Below are 19429 nucleotides of genomic sequence, written 5' to 3' on the forward strand. Positions count from 1 at the left end.
TAAAAAAGTAGGAAACTTTATTTTCTCAAATTCTTGCTAAGTTACACATATTACTTCAACTAACACAACAGTTACATGACAAAGTACTGCAAATTATCAAAACGTACTGTACAGAAAATTACAAATTCATTTCAAAATACATTGCGCTGCTATGACCTAGATAAAAAGTGCTTTTTTCGTCAGAAAAGTGTTCTTCTGAAATAGAAGTGCCGTAGCCTGCAATAGAATTCTGGTGTTTCACTCTGGTTGTGCTATCTTCTATTAATAATCTTTTCAACCTTTGCATTTGGCGCCTTCTGCCTGGATGGCTGAGAAGACGACAGCGCGGGGGAGTGACGGTCCATGGCGGAGCGTGGCCACCCAGCTGGGGGCCAGGATCGCTCCCGGGTCCCTCGCAGCCTCCTTGGTTTTCTATTTGCCGCGGTTCCTCTCTTCCCTGCCCGCGGTTCCCACACAACCGCTGGGATTCCTGCGCGGCCATTATCTGGACTCTGCACCGACCTCCTCCCAAAAAGTGGCCGGCGTCAGCGATGCCTGTGCTGTCTCATGAGGGGCACGATGCAAGAAGGGGGCCCAGCCAGTTTGAGAAACGGGTGTCTCAACAGTTCCTGTGCTGTGGCTCTCTGCGAGGGCTCCCGCACCAACATCGAGTCCAAGAAGCCCCGGAGGACCGAGGAGACCTGCAACATCGCACTGGCGTTAGGGGTGGACAAGGACACCCATTTCCAGCCTATGCTGGGGCTGTGCCTCCGCTTTTCTTGGGAAGACAAGGGTCATACTGAGCTTGCCTGGGGTGGCAAATGTACTGAGCTGAAGGACGTGCATCTTTTATGTGCTGCTAATACTGAAAGCACTGGGGTATCAGGGGGTGCAGAGGAGCACACAAGGCAAAGCTTTGCTTGCCCTGGGTGAGAAAAGCAGTAACACACACTGGGGGCTCAGGCCTGACATCTGGAAGAACACCCAAAATGGGAGGTACCCAAAGGCTTTGGTACTGGGCATGGAGGTACCAACCCATACGCAGCAGGGCTCATGTACCGACTTGCTCCGGTCCTTGGGCAGGGTGGGAAGCACAGGGAGCAAAAGGAAAAACAAAGCCAGGAACATGCACAAAAAAGCTACACTTTGGTCTCCATCCTGTGTAGGACCCGCTGCTGAGGGTGGTCCCTAAAGACGCAAAGTATCCCTTGGGCATGCAGGTGTGTGGCTGCGGTTCGATTATGCCTTTGTACATGCAAGACCCTCATCACCCATGGGAAGTCTGACCTTGTGCATGTCCTTCACCCGGGGGGGTAAGTTATCCCGGATTCGGCGCATAGCCTGCAGCGGTGGCTCATTGAAGTAGGGAGGTTCGCCGTCTATCATCTCTATCACCATGATGCCCAGGGACCAGATATCCACCTGTAACACACAGTCCCCTCGTAAACTCCGCTGGCAGCGCAGAGAGGGGGTAACGGGCTCAACACGTGGGTTCGTGCAAACCTCCGAGCTGGCTCATGCTGTTGTACCTGGTGTCTGCGGCCAGTCCAAGCCAACAGTCTGGTGAGTCATCAACATAAAGCTTTCTTTTTTAACCAGCCAACAACAATCTTTTCTTCTGAGCAGTAAGTGCATTGAAGAACTACATCAGAAATTACTTACAAACCCAGGTCTGCAGCCAGTTTAGGTGATGGCCGCTGGAAGCACTGCTAAGGCACGCTCCTTTGAGAGGCTGGCTGCACCGCATTTCAGCTGTGCTGATTTGCACCCAGTGACTATTTACCCCAGGCTGGTGCTACAGAAAGGTGCAGCCAGTGGGAGAGCAGAGTACGATTCAGGGGCTGTGAAATCAGTTATTCTATTTCCCCTCAATATTAAAGACTACAGGAACTCCATCCGAGACTGCAAGGCAAACACAAGCACTTACTACACCCGGGCCGGGTTCCAGCCGTTACAGGTAACGTGGTATATAATCCCTTTGGAAAGTGACTCAGCTTCAGCTTCAAAAAAAAACCTCAAACCTTTTTTTTTCTTTTTGGTCCTGACCTGCTGCAGAGCTGCTCCAGAATCCCAGTCCTCTGATGACTGTAATTCCCGTCATTTGCCAGCCCAAATACAGCCAATGCCAGCTCATACTGCTTTTGTACTTTTGCCAACACTTCAGCTTAAAGCCTCTTCCCCTTCCCCCCCCCTTTTCCCTTCTGGTGGGAAACCTAATGTAGCCGTAAATTCAGCCACTTTATAATCCCTTCAGTGTTATTAATGGACTAATAATAGCTGATGTTATTATCCCTGAAATGTCTCCTACAATGCCATGCATCCTGGGTGGACGCTGGTGCCCGCAGGGTGCTCTCGCTCTGGGGCGGACAATCGGTCCCCGCTGTGTGATGTGAAGATGCAGCATCTCCCATCTCAGGCCTCGGCTCATTTCCCCCTCTCTGTGTGTGTATCTATACGTGTATGTATGTATATATATGTGTGTATCTGTGTGTAAATATATACCTCTCTATATATCTGTATCTGTCTTGCAGGTTTTCTCTCTTGAGCTGTTACTATAGGCGCTATCAAGCAGAAGATGACTCTCCTCACCACGCAGAGGAGAAAATGCAGCCGTGTCCGTGGCAGGGGAGGCGTGAGTCACTGTCACGGCTGAGCACGGGAGAGGGGATTGCTCTTCCCAGGTTGGCGGTGCAGAAGTGCCGTGACTCAGAGCTTCCTAACGGATGGGGTACGGCACTGCAGAGCTGACGGGTCCCCACCCACAGGCTCTTTCTGGTCTCATCTGAAGGCTCCAATAAAAACTTGTGAATCGCCTCTTTTTCAGACCATTTGGCAGGGATTAAAATAGTTCCCACCTTCCCCCCCCATCGCCATCCCTGTCAACTAATGAGAAATAGAGTGCAAGGAATGAGCTGATGCAGAGACAGAGGGTGGCAACCCAGCCGGCTTCTGTGTTTGGGACCCTACAGGCCCACGCCCGTGCCTCTGCTGCGCTCTCCGCAGGAAGGGGATCTCAGGCTTTAGCTGGATGAAAGCAGAGCGGATCTCTGCCTGCGGGCCTCTGCAAATACTGATGTGACCCGGCTGTGCAGGGCGGGCATGCCACGTGGCTGCCGGTTTGGTATATGCAGGTGTAGACACCTGTGACTGCAGCTCCAGGCGGCATGCTTGATATTAAAGATCATCATGATGTGAAAATGATGCCCGTGTCGTTTAATGCAGCACCCTAAGCTAAAGTATGTACAGGCATCACATTGTTTAGTGTGCTAAACAGCGTTGTTATTTAACGACTTCGTCTTGGAGAAATACTTTAAAACAAGACAGGATGTAGCACTCCGGGGCAAACGTAATTGCTGCTCTTCGGCATATCTGCATAAATGCATTTGAGCTGTAGGTTTCTCACAGGGCTTGGTGGGGTCAACCAAGGCACCATGCAGAGGGAAAAGAGCCACTGTGGGTGGGGGTGGGCACGTGGTGTCCCCTGTCCTCACCTCGGTGCCGTAGGGCAGGCGGGATATCACCTCCGGTGCCATCCAGTACGGTGTCCCAACCAGTGACTTCCTCCGCGGGACCTCCTTTGACACCTGGGCGCAGAACCCAAAGTCGGACAATTTTATCTGAAAAGTAAAGAGAAAGAGTAAGTCCCTCTTGAATAACACGGCAAATTCCTCCGAGACGCACGTGCCTCCAAGAGACACATCCCCAGCTGCAGCTGGGGGGACGGGGACAGAGCTGCAGCATTTGCCTGGCGTGGGACAGCAGCGCAATTTTGGAAGTGTGGCTGGAGACAGCAACACAGCCTGGGGAGCGTGTGGCTAAAACCAAGGCAAGGAAAAGATGCAGGGGAGAGCGGCAGCAGTGCTTGTTACTGAGATCACCTGTCATAGCTCATTGCCTCTCCACCAGCAAAAGGTGCGGAGGTGATAAACAGCTTAGAAGAATATTAAAAATAGAAGGAAAGCAAAAAATTCCAAAGTAACAGTATTTTATAATGAATCTATTATTGCCTATATACAAGCCCCATGTTTGTAGTCTATGTATGTATATTGATATTTAATAATACACATATTGCAAGTGATACACACCATTCCTATTATTTGTACCAGGTATACAATTTGTGAGTTTGACAGCAAAACAGATGAAACAAGTGTCATTCACCCCGTCTTCTGTTACCACAGAGAGCATGAGCTAACACAGACAGAAAGCGTTACCCCCCACCAATGATTTTTCAAGACCAGGACCTCACGCTGTGGACTCTCACTAAAGAAACTGTCTCCCTTATGTAGTAAGGGAGCTAATTTGGGGAAGGCAGGGAAGACTCTTCCAAAATGGTTGCAAGAGGTAAGGGGCACCTGCCCCCTTTGCTTGGGAACTCGGGAATTGAAGACAGTACCGTCCTTGAGTAGCTGTGCCAGTGACCTGAAATAGAAATAATGGGATACACAAGCACTCCGGAGAGCAGCTCCTGCTGCATCATGTGCCTGCTCATACTTTTATGCCAGGTTTTTTTTACAACAAAAATTATGGAAAATTATCACCTCCCCCTCCCCGCTGCTGTACAATGCCAAGGTGAAAACTCCTCCAACCCCCAACCAGAACAAGCTGGTCTGAATGTTGGTGGCATCACCCTCCTCCAGAATCAGATTGTTCCTTAAGGCTGAAGATTTTTGTTTGGTTGGGTTCCCCCACCACCAGTATTTATTTGGGAGCCTGGAAGCTATTGTAAGGGGTTTCCTGGACACGAGGCTAACCCCCATCACCCCCAGCTACACACCACACAGTGCAACCCATGTCCAAGGTCCATAAGCCACGCATCCGATCACATACTCAGTGCCTGGGGATATGAAATGAGCCCAAAGAGCCCGAGGACAACTGAAGTGGGAAGTTTCATAAATCCCTGCATTGTGTAGGCCAGCATTTTATTATCAGCACTGATTTGTTTTCTTTTGGATTCAGTACAGACATTACTTTTTTTAAACTAAGGGTATTATTTTTAACAGAATTACAAAATGATTGTTGGTATTTCTAAAACAAAGCTAATAATAGCCAAGTTCTCCGTGGTAAATGTATTTTTCAGTTTAGAGGATGAAGAATGGAAGAAATAATGCATATTTTGGAAGCAGAGCCCAATCTTCTTTTGTAGGAGCACAAGAGGTTTTGCATATCTATTGCTCATTCGAGTACATAAAAGAAGACGATTTTCTAAAAAAAGATAATTGCACAACACAGCCATGAAGAAATCTGCAATGCAGATAATAAGTACTGGAGTAATGAGTATAATGAGGCACTGTATGCAGATCCCGAGAGCAGATCAGATGCTATTTCAGCAACAAAGATTGAAATTGCAACTGAAAAACTCCTACACACGTGGAATTTTCTTCCCCCCGACAGGATTAACAGGAGCAGCCTGTGACCACTGCAGGAAGAAAACCCCTCTCCCTTGGTGAAGTGGGAATCAAATTATGAAGGTGAGCCTTTGATTAGGGAATCAGACCAGGCCTGGGAAGCCAAGAGTTTTACCTTCTCAGGGAGAAGATCTAGGTTTGGTTCCAGACCCACCAGGTGATCTTGGGCTCAGTCCAACCCTCCAAGTCTTGCTTTAGACAGGATTGTAACGCCAGTGGAGTAACCCTTAAAGCCCTGCTTATGGGGCTCACTGGCCATTGGGTTTTACTCAAATTATCTCAATGGGGCCACAAGGTGAGATGCAAACTAGTGCTTCACTCAAGCAAAAATTAGGGTCTTACGAGTGACTGGCTTCCCCCTGCCTAAGCCTTTGGGTGCCCCAAGCTTTAGATGCCTCATATTTTACTGCTGTGTGTGCCCAGAAATACCAGAGCACAAGTCCACCTTTCTCCTTGTAAGGGAATAGCAATTTCTTTGGGACCAAGCACTGCTGATGTAATATTCTTTTTGAGTGCAAACTTTATTTTGCTTACTGAGCAGGTCATGTGCAGCATTCCCTCTCCCTTCTCACAAAGAGCAACCAATTCACTGCCAGCAGCATCCCATCCAAGTAAACAGCAGCACAGGACAGGTTTTATAAATGGATCTATGGTAAATGGATCTATGGTAAAAGCTACTCTCGCCATCAGGGGAGTGTTTCAGCAGCAATGCACAATATTTCCTATTCGTATAGACTGATGTCAGCCTTCTAACTACCTTGGGAAAACAGAGCAAAGGTATAAAAACTTGCTAACTAAAGGCTAACTAAATGCAGTAAAAAGAAGGTATTTTTGAGAGGCATCAGAGTCAGATGATCAGACCTTTTATGATGCAGCATAAAAGGTCTCCCATCACCTAAGCATCACCCATGTGGAATAGTTTCCTCTGCCACTGCCTTTTGATGGCTTCGATTCCCCCCTGCAACGCAGATGTCAACCACTGGCTAGGCGTGTGGTTTTCTGATTTAGCTCTCTAGCAAGTTATTCACAGGTTGGGTCCCTCGGTTTCACATGCCTGGCTTATTTTTTTAAAGTTAATGTCACATTGAACGTGCACAGCTATGTTCATGCCAGCCCCAAGAGGTGGCAGGGGAAATGTTGGGCACTCACCCTCCCGTCGCTTGTGAGAAGGATGGAGTCGCTTTTGATGTCGCGGTGGATGACACCTTGGTTGTGCAGGTAGGACAGGGCTCTCAGAACGGACAGGCAGACGGTCGCTATCTGCTCCTCGTTCATCCTGGAACAGCAAGGTGGAAAAACGAGCTGAGCGTTAATGAAGGCAGCGGGAGAGGGGAGCTGGAGTGAAGAGGTGCAAGTCCCCCGTCATGCCAGTACAGAGCCAGACAGGAGATCTTTTAGGCAACGGCTCTGTGGGGCAATTCTCTGGTCCTATTTCTGTCAAAAAAGGGGAGATGAGGGCTGAGGGACAGCTCTGCAACAAGGTGTGGATAAGTCTCCCTGCAGCACTAAAAATGCAGAGTGTACTATGTGATGTAGCCTGTTTGTTAGAGTGAGCCTGTTTCCCTCTGGGAAATAACAGAAATGCCTTATTTACAGTAAACTCACTGCTTGCCAAGGAGAGTAAATCACTACTGGGATGGAAACAAGCATGGAATAAATATGAGAAAAAACACTCTTAATTGCGCAAACAGAACACTGGGCGCTGGTGTAGCTCTTCAAGAGCACGTCCTTTGCTTTTATGCCTTCTTTAAAAAATATTCAGGTTATCGTAGCAGAAAAATAGACAGCAAGAGTCCTAATTCCTGTGCACACGTGCAGAACCTATTCTGGAAGAAACCGTCTGCTGCAGTGCGATGGACGGGTGGTGTACCCTGACCCCGCTGCCCCGTCGCTGGGTGTCCCCAGCATTTCTCCTGCGTGAGCAGAAAAATACCCGTGAAGATTTCTGCTTTAGCTTTGTGTGCCATTTGCAGTACTTCAGCAAAATCTTTGAGGGAAGGTCATGCAATGTAAAAAAAACCCACAATATTAAGGAAAAACTATTTTGAGTAAAAAAATAGATGACAGCTCTTAAAAAGTGGTGTCCTGGGAACATCTGTTTGCCATTAAACTTCTGTCAGAAATATCAAAGATAGAGCTTTTAATGTTTTGGGGAGCAGCAGTTAACAAATGACTTGCAATACTGTGATTTATTTCAGCACATCAGCTAAGGCAACACTAACAAATAAAATACCTACGTTACAATTCTGCTTTTGGTAGGATCTAAGAGCATCATTAAACTATGAGAGAAGATAACTCCTCAGTTTACTATTCCTTGCTTTTCTTCTCGCTCACTTAAATACTCCCCTAGTAGAATGCTGTGGGATTTTATTTTTTTTAATTCAAGAGGAATAAATTAAATAAAGACTTCTTTTTCCCTATCTCATTTTATCCTGCTTATCAGGAAAAGATGAGTGAAGAGCAGATGTAAAGAGGGCTGTAAAATCCGATGTCTTCACTCAGAAGAGGAAAAGTGGTTCCATACACTACAGCTTTTGTGCTGGAGAATACGCTATTAACAGAAATATGGGAACAAGGTCTACCTTAAGCACAAATATTCTGATATAAAAATACTCTTCCAATTGTGTCTTTGGCTTGGTTTGCAGTTAACACTTCTGACAGCATGGTTACATGGGTTATGACTATGGCGAGAAATCACCCTTACAACTGGTGTAGTTACCACAGCAAAATCAGCAATACAGACCACCAAACAGGGAAAAGATATCTTTTTGCCATTTGAGAAACTAATGGCTGAAAGTCTTGTCACTGCTAAATTACCTCCTAAAGCGCTGGCAAATCCCCGTCTACCAATAGGCCCTTTCAGGTATTTCTTTTCCCTTCTATTTTAAAAAATCCAGTACTGATGGGAATTCATCTGCAGTGGTTTATTTATGCTGGTATAGTGAGCATGCTACAGTGTGTGTGTATATATATATATACACACACACATATGTGTATACACACACACATATGCATGTATGTATACACATACATACATATTTATTTATATATATTTCCCATGTATGTATATTGTATGCATGTATGTATTTTTCTGTTTGCCTATAAACATTTTGTATGTAAATACAAATATACAGCAACAAATACATCTATGTAAAAATACATATATAGAGCCAGAAGTGCCCAGCTGCCCTCAGCAGGAGGTGAGGTCCGGAGGGCACGGTCTGGAGGCATCCGCGAAGGAAATCCGCAGCATCTCACTCCGGCCCGGCTCACGCTCTGGGATTTACGCTGCTGGCCCCGGCGCCGCACGCCCAACCCACCTCGTGTGAGTCACTATATCTGTCAAAGCGCCGCCCTCCAGAAACTCCATCACAACCCACAGCTCATCACCAACAAGGTAACTGTTGTACATGTCAACCACGTTTTCATGATGGTAATCTCTCATGATTACAACCTGTGAGGATGAAAAAGACACTATGTGAATTGCTACAAGCATTATCTGACACTTGTTTTGACCTTCTTTTTCACTCTACTTCTCTTTTTGTGCTCAGTAAAGGTTCTGCTATGAATCACATCCTCCCTAATCCTTATGCCGATGCATAAACAAAATCAATATATTTACATAAAAATAACAGTCATCATAAATGCATTAGGAAGAAGGAGAATCTTTAGTTCCTAAATTATAAGTGGTAGATAACTGGATTCTTTTTCAGGCTGCAGGAACAGGACTGTTTATTTCATTGCTTTTTTATTGCCAGTTGCTTTTGGTACAACAGAGATTTTTTTTTTCTTTGACCTGATCAATCACTCAATCCATCAAAGTCGTCTTCATCATGAATCAAACGGTACTTTGCACAGAATTTTAACAGAATGCTGGTAATATAGCGGACATTCATAAGATGACTGGAAGCCCACACTTAAAAGGGACTGTGCAGGATTGGGACCACAGTAACAGCAGCCCAGCCAAGGTGGTGACCGTGCCCACATGGTACTGAGGGACGTCAGGAAGGCGAGCAGGAGAGAAAACAACAGCCAGGGAAGGTTTCATTATAGACGGAGGAATTTCAGATGACACGAGTGACTGGAGCGTGTCAGGGAAGCAGCTTGGTCCTGCACAGCATGTAGGGCCTGCTCAAGATGTTACCGTTCAGGAGATGCTCAGTTAGAGCTACCACAACACAATTCACTGCAGTCTTCCAGCAGAGGCAAAACAAAGCCAAAATGCCCAGCACAGTCATGGACTGTGCAAAGGAGAACTGTGTGAAGTTTGTTTTTTAATACTAATACTAATATTATAATTATATATTTATATAATAATACATATTATATATTTATATATTTTTATATTTTAACATGTATTTATATAATAATATAGAATATACAATTATATATAGAAATATATAATAATAATTAATAATAATTAATATTTTAATTTTAAAAATCTAGAGTTTTTAAAGGTTTTAAAGAAACCAGTCTGTTATGTGCAGAGGGAAGAGCCTCTTATAGCTAAAGTACAGGAAACAAATGATAGAAGCAAAAGGTTTGTGCTCACTATTGGTTTCCCTGGGGACCTGGAGCATTTTTGGTGTTGATCAGCATATTCACAAGGGATCTCAAAAAGGGAGCGGAGAACACACACACACCACTAGCTTCTTTAAGGGAGTAAGTTGAAAAGAAGGAGAAACACTTCAAGTTGCAGAAGGAACTCTTAGTACCAAATAACTGGGTGAAAAAATGGCAAATGAGAACCAGTGTTCTTAAATTTAAAATAAAGTACGCGGGGAAAATAGTCTTCCATAAGCAGCTGTGGGATCTGAACTGGCTGCAACCGCTCAGGAAAGTAGATGTGGAAATTAACACTGATGGTTCCATGAAAAAGTGACCGTCATCTCTTTGCTAGATAACCGTCAAGAAAGCAAAGGGACCGAGGAGAGGAAGGAGGGAGGAAACAAAAAGCATGTATATGCCAGAATAGGGTGCATGTGCTTCTTGAACAGTCAGGCTAGTTTGGATCCTCCATCTCAGAAGAATAAACTATTTTCTGACCAGCAAACGGTCCGAAAAAGGCAGTCGGCCTCTGCCTGTGCACCTGAAACACTGCACGGACCAGCTGATAGATTTCTTAGCTGTTTACTCTGACTTCCCACCCTACTATAGGTTTAAAGCCAGGAGGAGATGCAGCTCATTTGAAACTGGTCCAGTTATACAATACTTATACAGCATAGATGCACGTGTGACTCACCACCTCTTTTAGAAAGATATTAATTTGGGTCTTGAGGTTTCCATTTGGCCCACAACTCCCGTTGAACCTACTGCCTGCAAAACCCATCGCACCACCCGAAACAACTTACCTCATTAAAAAGCAGCTCCCTTCTCTGCTGTTTCCTGAGATCCATCTTCTTCACAGCGACTTGCTTTCCCGTGTGCTTCTCGGTGGCGATGCAGACGATCCCTGTGGAGCCCTCCCCGATCTTGATGAAGTTGTCCAAGTACTCCCGGGGGTCACCAGGGCTGACCACAAGCTGCAGGGCAGCTCTGAACTGTTCGTGGGACACCCTGGAGGGCTGCTGGTCTGAGGAGGATCCCCAGCTGGGTGGAGGGTAAGCACTTGATGTGATACTTGGGGAGCTGGGGTAGGAGGCTGTGGAAATATAGGGAGAGCTGGGCTGGAGAGACGGCTGGTGATAGTGGGATGCTTTGTGGTAGACCAGAGGGTATTGGTAGCTGCTGCTTGAATAGCTGACTTTGCTCTGACTTTGAGGTAGCTTTACTGGGCCCCTGGGGTAGGTGTCCGATCCGGAGAGCGGTGGGCTAACGACCAGCTGTGCTCGATCATAATCCACCTGCAACGCAAACACAGACAAGAGAACGCAGCTGAACAGACAGCTTGCTTGCTGTCCATCCACTCGGTTGGTTTTCGGCATCCTCAGCAAGTGCCGGCACAACGTGCTCCCGTATGTACCCGTTCTTCTCAACATGACAGTGCTGCCCTGTATCTGAAAAGAGATCTTTAGGTCATTGGGCTGCTGTGCTCTCATAAGAACTAAAATGAGCCCAGGGAAGACCACAAGATCTTTTGTGCATCTCAGGTCCATTTTTCTGTCTAGGTACCTGTTTGTAGATATAATAATCTTTGCTTAATGAAAGAGTATGCTTCAAAAGTGTATTTGTGTATTTGCTCTGTATCTGCAGTGCCCTGCAGGCTCTCTGGGCCATTTCCCCCAACATTTCATCCCTTTCACAGCCAGAAGCCCTTTGGCAAATTCCAATTTGTGCCCTTCCTTTCAAATAGCAGTTCCTGGGTTTTGAAAGTCAACTTAAGTCTTTTCTTACGCTTTTCTCCAGCAATTCAGGGATGACCCAACCTCTTCTTGTGGAGGCAGTGGTACCCTGAAATCCCCATCACCTCCTGCCTTGCCCTGCTACCGGCTGCTGTTTGAGTGACTACATATCTGCGTGCAAGGAGGAGCCTAACTCTATTTACCATTTCTTAAATCATTTTCCAGAGTGACACGCTACTTAACTGCAGTGTCACGAAACTGCTGATTTTCATCTGAAATCAAAGACAATCACAGAGGAAATTATCCCAACGGGAGGCCTCGTTCATTTGCAGGTTCCTTTCTTCCATTTTCCAAGCTTTTCTAAGCTTCTTACACTGAAAGCAAACTAGTACTTCACGCTCACAAATACAATAGTTCGCTTCTATCCAAACTGAAAAAAAAAAGGATCTAAGACAACAAACAAAAATATTTTTCTCCCAGAAAAGAGTATCTCCTCATTTACAATACAACATATGTGACTCCTGACAACGTGTGGAGCATCTCGGGGCAGGGGGGTGGTTTGACACAGGCTCATGATGTAGCACAATTACAAATAATTATGGCAATGAATTCATTTAATCAATCAATTTCGGTGGCGGTGCACAGGGGTGGACAGAGCAGCAAACTCTACACAGCTCACGGTTGCTGCTATTACTGCTGGCTGCCGGCCAGGAGTTCCTGATCCATGTTAGTTAAATGCACATTAATCTGAATTTGGCAGTGTAATCAAGGACCCAACTGAACTGTGAAATTGAATTCTGCGGTGGAACATCATTTGACCGTTTTATGCTAAGACTGCAAAAAAAAAAAAAAGAAAAGAAAAAAAAGAATCTGCCGCAGCATCAATTTATCACTGTAGGCTGCTGCACAGCGAGGAGGAGCTTCTGGCTGGAGTCGCCTCGGTGCGGGGAGAAAAGCCTCCGAGCGCAATATTCCATCAGCGCTTTCCCACATCATGCGTGAGCTGGGCATGCCCGTCTTTTCATCTCGCGTGAGGCTTAGCAGGGAAGAGGGAAAGCCTCTCCAGAGGGGCCGCTTAGAGATTCTCCTCGGAAACACGAAGCTGGAATTTGCTTCCGTCTGCGACTCGCATGCTGATGGCTCCTGGCCATATGGAGCATCCAGGGAGCGTGTCACAGCGCTGTACGGCCACCTCCCAGGATGCGCTTTTGTTTAAGCTGTAATTTCACTTACTCCATCAGGCAGGGGTAGCCATAGAACAGAAAGGGGTCAGAGACATCATGAGTTTTGTGAAGGACATTACATCTGCCAAACTAATTAACACGGAAAAGTGCTCAGATGGTTTGGTGGAGGGAGGGGAACTCAATCTAGCCCTGTCCTATATATCTGTGTATGTAGGGACACATCAATTATTGCTTTGGCTGTAAATACACCATTTTCTTTTAACTACTGAGATGGGGAAAGCCAACCTGGATAAATCCACAGTAATGAATTATTTGAGGCTTCGCCCATGCCTGATATTTCTGAGCACATCCTAAGCTTAGCACATTGGCAAAAGTAAATTCTGCAGTGAAATTTTAAAATGAAAATTCAGAGGTTTGGCATGCTTGCTAAGAATTTCTGAAAGCTTTTTGGGGTTAGCATTGCAGTACAATGCAAACCCATTCCCGTCCTGAATCCCATGAAATCCTACAAAAAACCAGGAGCTAAAATGAGTGAATCAGCTGAACCTCTCCTCTGAGGCTGTGTCCTGACGCAGTGCTTCACATCATGGCAAAATCGAACACACTTTATTCCACTAATAATTCTATTTCTGCTGCTGAATGCAATTACCTACTGAAAGGAAATGCTTTAAAGACTACAAAGGAAAGAAGAAGCCAGCCCTGTTCTCATTCAGGATCGGGTCAAGGGAGCAGCCGGAGCTCTGACACGCCATCCATCATGGCGCCGGGTGCCGGGTGATACCCCGCTGCTCCAGCGGCTCGCAGCATTACCCGCATCCACACGCAGCCCCATCGGCAGCTGGCTCTTCTCACTGTTAAAAAATGGCCGTAACACCATGTTTAAACTCATTTCAGTTTCCGCTCTGATGACAGCCATGCCCGTTCTGTACCACATGCGGAGGAAACACCTGCTTGTGTGTAAGGGGCAGCTACCTTCCTGACGAGGTATCCTTCCCATCCCGGCTAGTGTCCCTGGACACTCTGCAGGGGGACTGCGGCAGAGATGGCAGCCGCAGCCCTGCAGCCGGAGCCTGTACCCTCCCAGGGGAGCAGCAAGCCCCTGGCAAGATGGGCTCACCTTTCAGTGAAGGTACAAGGGATTTCCCTTGGATGAGCTTTCAGTTTGCTGAAGTAAAAGGTGTGGGAGAGACGGTCTGTAAATCACACGGAGATGGCAAGGGGAAAGGTTACTCTCTGGTGCTTTGCTGGTGAAAATCTCCAAAAGACTCCGTGTCACGGTGGCAGGCAGTGTTTGTGGAAAGACACGTGAATGTGAAAACTGGGGAAAAAAGGAGAGGGTTTCTGATAGTAAAGGCTTGGCTCTGCCTTCAATGGGCTGGAAATGTCCTCCTGGCACAAAGTGCCTGCAAAATGCACAGCAGGAAGATGGTGGTACTGAGCAGTGGCCAGGTTAGAGAGAAACCTTTGCTATGTTACAGCAGTGCCAGCGAGGGAAGGGGAGAGCAGAAATTGTGGCCCCTTGGAGGGGGGACAGGAGAGGGTCGTGGAGAGCTGCTACCGAAAAATGACGGGGAAAGGAGCTTTGAAATAATAGGATCCAGTGCAGAAAGTTGAGGACTGCCTGCGATGAAGAGGAGGGTACAAGGAAAACATGCGGTATACAGTGTCCAAAAATAGGAAAAAAACTTTGTATAATAAGCAGATCTGGCAGGATGGGTTTGATAACATGTGACAGTATTGAGGAGACTCCATTGATCAAAGTGGGATGTAACCTATGTGTTGTGAGAGTAACAGCACACGCTGCAACCCCACACAGGCGTTAAGGGAGTTATTCTGCAGGTATAGGAGAGCAGGTGAGCAGCATGGGACTGGATCGGAGGGAGAACCAAATCTGAGCCTTTGGCTTCCTATGGCTCCACAGTCCCACTGCACAGTGATGGCCAAGCTCAGCGCAGCAGAAGTCCTCTGATCTAATACCTCTGAAATCACCGATGACGAGACAGGGCAAACATTTGATTTATCTGACATCTCTCACCTGCAAATAACACTGAAGTAAGTCTGCTCTTCACACATACAAGCCAAAATGAACATCTTTGTTAAATGCATTTTGAAGCCGTACATTTGTAACTGCAGACTTCTTCACTGCTTACTTTTTTCCCCCTTTTAATTATACTTTAAAGCCAATCTCATTTGTAAAATATCTGATTCAAGACCTCATTCTCACTTAGTAAACCCATTTGATGAACCATTATCTTACTAATGCCTCCTCGAAAAGAAGACTCTTCAGCAATCATCCCAGACAAGAAACTGCTATTCAATTCCAGGAGCTGTGGACGGGTTTGGGAATTGAAACTGCTGCATTTAACAGTGAATCATCAAGTTTCAATACGCCAAGGCTGTAGGAGTGTTTTTGATGCTCTGAGGAGAAAAACAGCTCACAATGAATCTTACACGGAGGCATCTTTTTTTTTTTTTATAAAAGTTGTTACTGCATTTTAATGGGATATTTTTCAAAGTGTCTGGAGTGCTTTGAGTCCTGTAAAATACACCTCTGTCTTCTGCCCTACTGAATGCTGTCAAACTGGCAGGAGTAGGTGCAAGAGAGTCTATGAATTACTGGAGTTGTCCTTCTCCTTTCTAAACTCTGACAAAATGATTGTTTTCAATGAAGGAAATGGCAGATGGCCCATCCAGGCTTTCCTCACAACTTCCAGAATCCATATTCTGGTGCACAGTTAACAACCCACAGGCAGCCCTCCCACCACACCTTAAGCTCAGGCAAGGCATGCAGAGAGACTTGGTAACTTTTCTACTCCTTCCACAATTTATCCTCAAACTCCAAAGCCCAGCTCTGTGCTTTAATGCAATGTGGAATAAGACCTCACCGCCCTCCCTTGACCACCGGGCACTGGTTATAATACTGTAGCCCATGATCAGCAAAGCAGCCAAAACCTGAGCAAGCAAAAGCCAGGCAGGCTCTGGCATAGGGCTATCATGGATTTGCAGAGAACTGGGACTTCTTCTGGGTCTGCAGCTGCAGACGAGCTGCTTGGTCGAAATGTTTTTTTTGCACCTTAACCTCTTTTTTTTGGACTACATCTAACATGCCTTGGGCGAGATAAACTACTTCAATTTTATTTCACTGCTTAAAACAAAACAAAGTGGGGAGGGGTAAGCTCCCACTTTCATTAGTGGCAAAGCATTATAAAATAAACGTTGTAAAATAAATATAGCATAAATACAATATAAATACTGAAACACTAAGGCTTCAGCCTTGCACAGTGACAATTCAAATCAGAAAGTATCTGATACACAAACCAGACCAGTTTCTCACCTCCCGCTGAGATCTCTACAGGCATACGAACTCCTAACACTACAGAACTGCCAAATAACGTGGGGTTATTGGGAATCCCAAGTAAAACCTCTGGATACTGGGCATCTCCAAACCCGCCTTTTAATAAATATCTTAAACCCACTGGTCCCTGACACCCATTTTCAGATACCCAAGTAAAGTGGGTGGGTTTTCACGCCTGTTGAGTGGCAGCCACGCAGCTCCCTGGGATGTTACTGCCTGCATTCAGCATCGTGTGCCCAGCATGGCTCCGTGCCTTTAGTTTTTAGCACACACTTTTTTTTTTGCACTCCCGTTTTGGAGAGGTTGATCCCTGCCCCAGCAACACTGTCACTCGGGATGTCACCTTACCTTGGGGATGCCTGCAGCGGTTTCAGACAGGCGGGGGTAGGTGTAGGAGCTGTAGGAATGTCCTTGCTGGTGTGCTTTAAAAGCGCTTGCTCCGTAGGGCATGGCTGGCTCCTGCAGACCGGAGCCCGACCTGGACCTCTGCCTCATCGCTGGCTGAGGGCTTGCTGGGTCCACGTAGGACGATTTCGGCCTCTTGTCATAGTCGTCCTTTCCCAGGCCATGTCCCCAGTCGCCATCGCTGTACTCCAGCCTCTCCTTGGGGCACTCGCTCTGCACCGACGCTCGGGACGGGGTGTAAGGAAAGGGATCTCTATAGTCCAGAGAGGATCCACTGGGGATCCGCTGATACTCCAGCTTTAGGCCACCGTATTCCAGCGGTTTGGGCTTTGTCTCCAGGTGTGCATGGTAATCTGGGAGAAATCTGGAGAGGTCCGACTGCAGGGGCGTCAATTCCGAATAATAGATGTCCCGGGAAGTCACCTTCATCATGTGCCCGTTCTGCTTGGCGGCATAGCTCCCTTTGTAGTACCTGTCTAGCTCTTCCCCGTAAAGAGTCTTGTCTCGATATTTTTCCACGACATAGTCTGTTGTAGTGTCTGACTCACTGGAGTACTGGGAATATGTGATATAACCATTTTCCTCCTGGTGCCTTGACACATGGTTTGAGTTTCCTTGGTGGTGGGTGGGAGGACTTTCCTTCCGCAGGGAATTAGATCGTGTCACTGAGATATTGTCAAACTCTTCCAGTAGGCCGTTGATTGAAGTATCCTTTCGAGGCTTATTTCCTCTGACAATAGTCTGTGAATAAAAAATTGATTTGATTTAATACTGATTTTCATTTAATTTCTGACCAAGAAAACCACCAAAAAGAAAAACCACCTATGATTCACCCAGAGATACTCAAAGCGATGTGTTACATTCTTCATTCACGTGCCTCAGAATAACCCATTGCTAGTAAAAAAAAAATCTCAATAAATACTTACAATAGGACACACAGAAACGAATAAGCAAAGAAGGGTCATTTGGTGTACATCATAAGCTGAGATTTGGCATGCAACCCAAAGTCACTCTCAAAGAGCCCAGTTTAAGAGGTGGATGTTCAGCAGCCAACAGCAGACATTTAAAACCACTACTTAATTTTTTATTTCTTATTATTCAGTTGTCTGTATCAAGCCAAACTGGTGGGTTGAATCTGATTTACAGGGTATGAAGAAGCTAAATGAAAATCATTCAGTGGTCACTTCCATGTGTTATTTTAACAAACTGTTGGAATGGAAAGTAGCATATAGTTTATTAGGCACTGGGTTTGGTTTTTCTTTTAAAAAACAATATGTTCCTTGGGTAGCAGAATTATCACTGTGGAATGCCTCTTATTTCACTTAGCATAAGAGACACTTGGGGAAGAGGGAAAAATAATACCTAACTACATCTCCTTCTTACAACAGACAGCATCCAGCAAGCCACTGTGTACAACCATGGCTTTGGGATGTCCACATCACAGATGCCATGTTGTGGCAGCAGTGGTGGCCCTATTTGTGTCCTAATACTACAAAGTGCCCCCAGCCCTGGACGATGAGTGTGTAGGAGCACCGCAGACATGAACGTGCTCCCACAGACTGCCCACAACCCCCGCCCCCCCCCCCACTCGTTTCTGTCCAAAACACTGGTGTTCCTGGTAGGATGGGAGGTGAGCAGTCCTTGGTTACAACTCTCCTTCAGGAAAGACTATGTTTTAGCTAGTACCATCTGAAGACTGTAAGATGTGGTAGCATCCATTGTTCAGCATGTGACTCTCATTGAGCACCATGTCACGTTTATAAACACCCCACAAGAATAAGATTAAGGACAGGGCCATAGATCAGCGTGGCTCTACTGAAAACACATTTGCTTGCTGATTCGCTTCAGCTAAATATCTATGGCCGTATCTTATCTAACTTGCCGAGTTTTCAAACAGAGTCACTGTGGTCACCCCAAGGAGATGTCCCTCTGCAAGCTGCAGCCTGCCCAAGCTGCATGCCAACTGTGGCCTACTGAACACCGACTGTGGCGTATCAAACACTGACCATGGCGTACCGAATGCCAACTGGGCCGTACCAGATGCCAACCACAGCATTATCAGATGCCGACTGAGGTGTCCAGCCTGGCCACTGGCCCTTCATTCATCCAACGCAGACAGAGGAGGCTCTGCTCCAGGCATGGTGAGGCTGCTCAACCCCTGCTCGAAAGCACACATGGGCTCAAACTTTGTCAAAATATGCATTTCATCACTAATAAAATCACTTTTTCACAAAATTAACAGCAATGTACTTCTCTGCTATTCAGCAAAAGGCAGCTGCGTAAAGCCGGGCTACAAGCAAAGCAGTCCTGACCTCACACTGATCCCTGCTCTGATTTATGTACGTAATTACTTGCCTAGTTTGCTATTTTGAAGCTAGCGATACCGAAACAATAGGACAGTGAAAATAAGGGACAGCAAATAGATCACTGCTTTTGCCTCTGAAGCCATTCAGCAAGACGGGAGGAATTGGTTTCATTCAGCTACAGCCTCTTTGGCAGGATGACTGCCTGATCATTCATATTTAATTATCACATAATAAACCAGCAACACTCGACAATGAAATGCTTATAATTGAAAACAAGATTGAAATACCCAACTGCCACCCCGTTTCCCCTGTGCAAATGCATGCCAAGGAGTAAAATGCCAATTGAGTACTCTCGGTGGGACTGGCCTTCATAAAGGAGAGGTTTCCTGGAGCAACCTGTGTTGTGCCTGCACAAAAGGCCCTCAGAGCCGGAGGGGGCCCGTGGGAGCAGAGCCGCCTCCTCGGCTATAGGAAAGAGGAGTTCTCTCTCTGCTCCTCCAAGCAGATGCTCTCT

General features: G+C 46.2%; 1 protein-coding gene across 1 annotated transcript in view; it reads right to left on the reverse strand.

Moving 5' to 3' along the window:
- Positions 1-524: 524 nt before the first annotated feature.
- Positions 525-19429, reverse strand: part of PAK5 (p21 (RAC1) activated kinase 5) — a 42776-nt gene continuing 23871 nt past the window's right edge. Inside the window, exons 3-9 of the mRNA XM_074150239.1 lie at positions 16553-17350; positions 10736-11227; positions 8705-8838; positions 6534-6660; positions 3471-3596; positions 1267-1401; positions 525-680 (exon numbers count right to left, since the gene is read on the reverse strand). Of these exons, the coding sequence (XP_074006340.1) occupies positions 525-680; positions 1267-1401; positions 3471-3596; positions 6534-6660; positions 8705-8838; positions 10736-11227; positions 16553-17350 (1968 nt within the window). The remainder of the gene's footprint in view (positions 681-1266; positions 1402-3470; positions 3597-6533; positions 6661-8704; positions 8839-10735; positions 11228-16552; positions 17351-19429) is intronic.

The sequence above is a fragment of the Numenius arquata genome, chromosome 7 (assembly GCF_964106895.1).
Source record: "Numenius arquata chromosome 7, bNumArq3.hap1.1, whole genome shotgun sequence".
NCBI lineage: Eukaryota > Metazoa > Chordata > Aves > Charadriiformes > Scolopacidae > Numenius > Numenius arquata.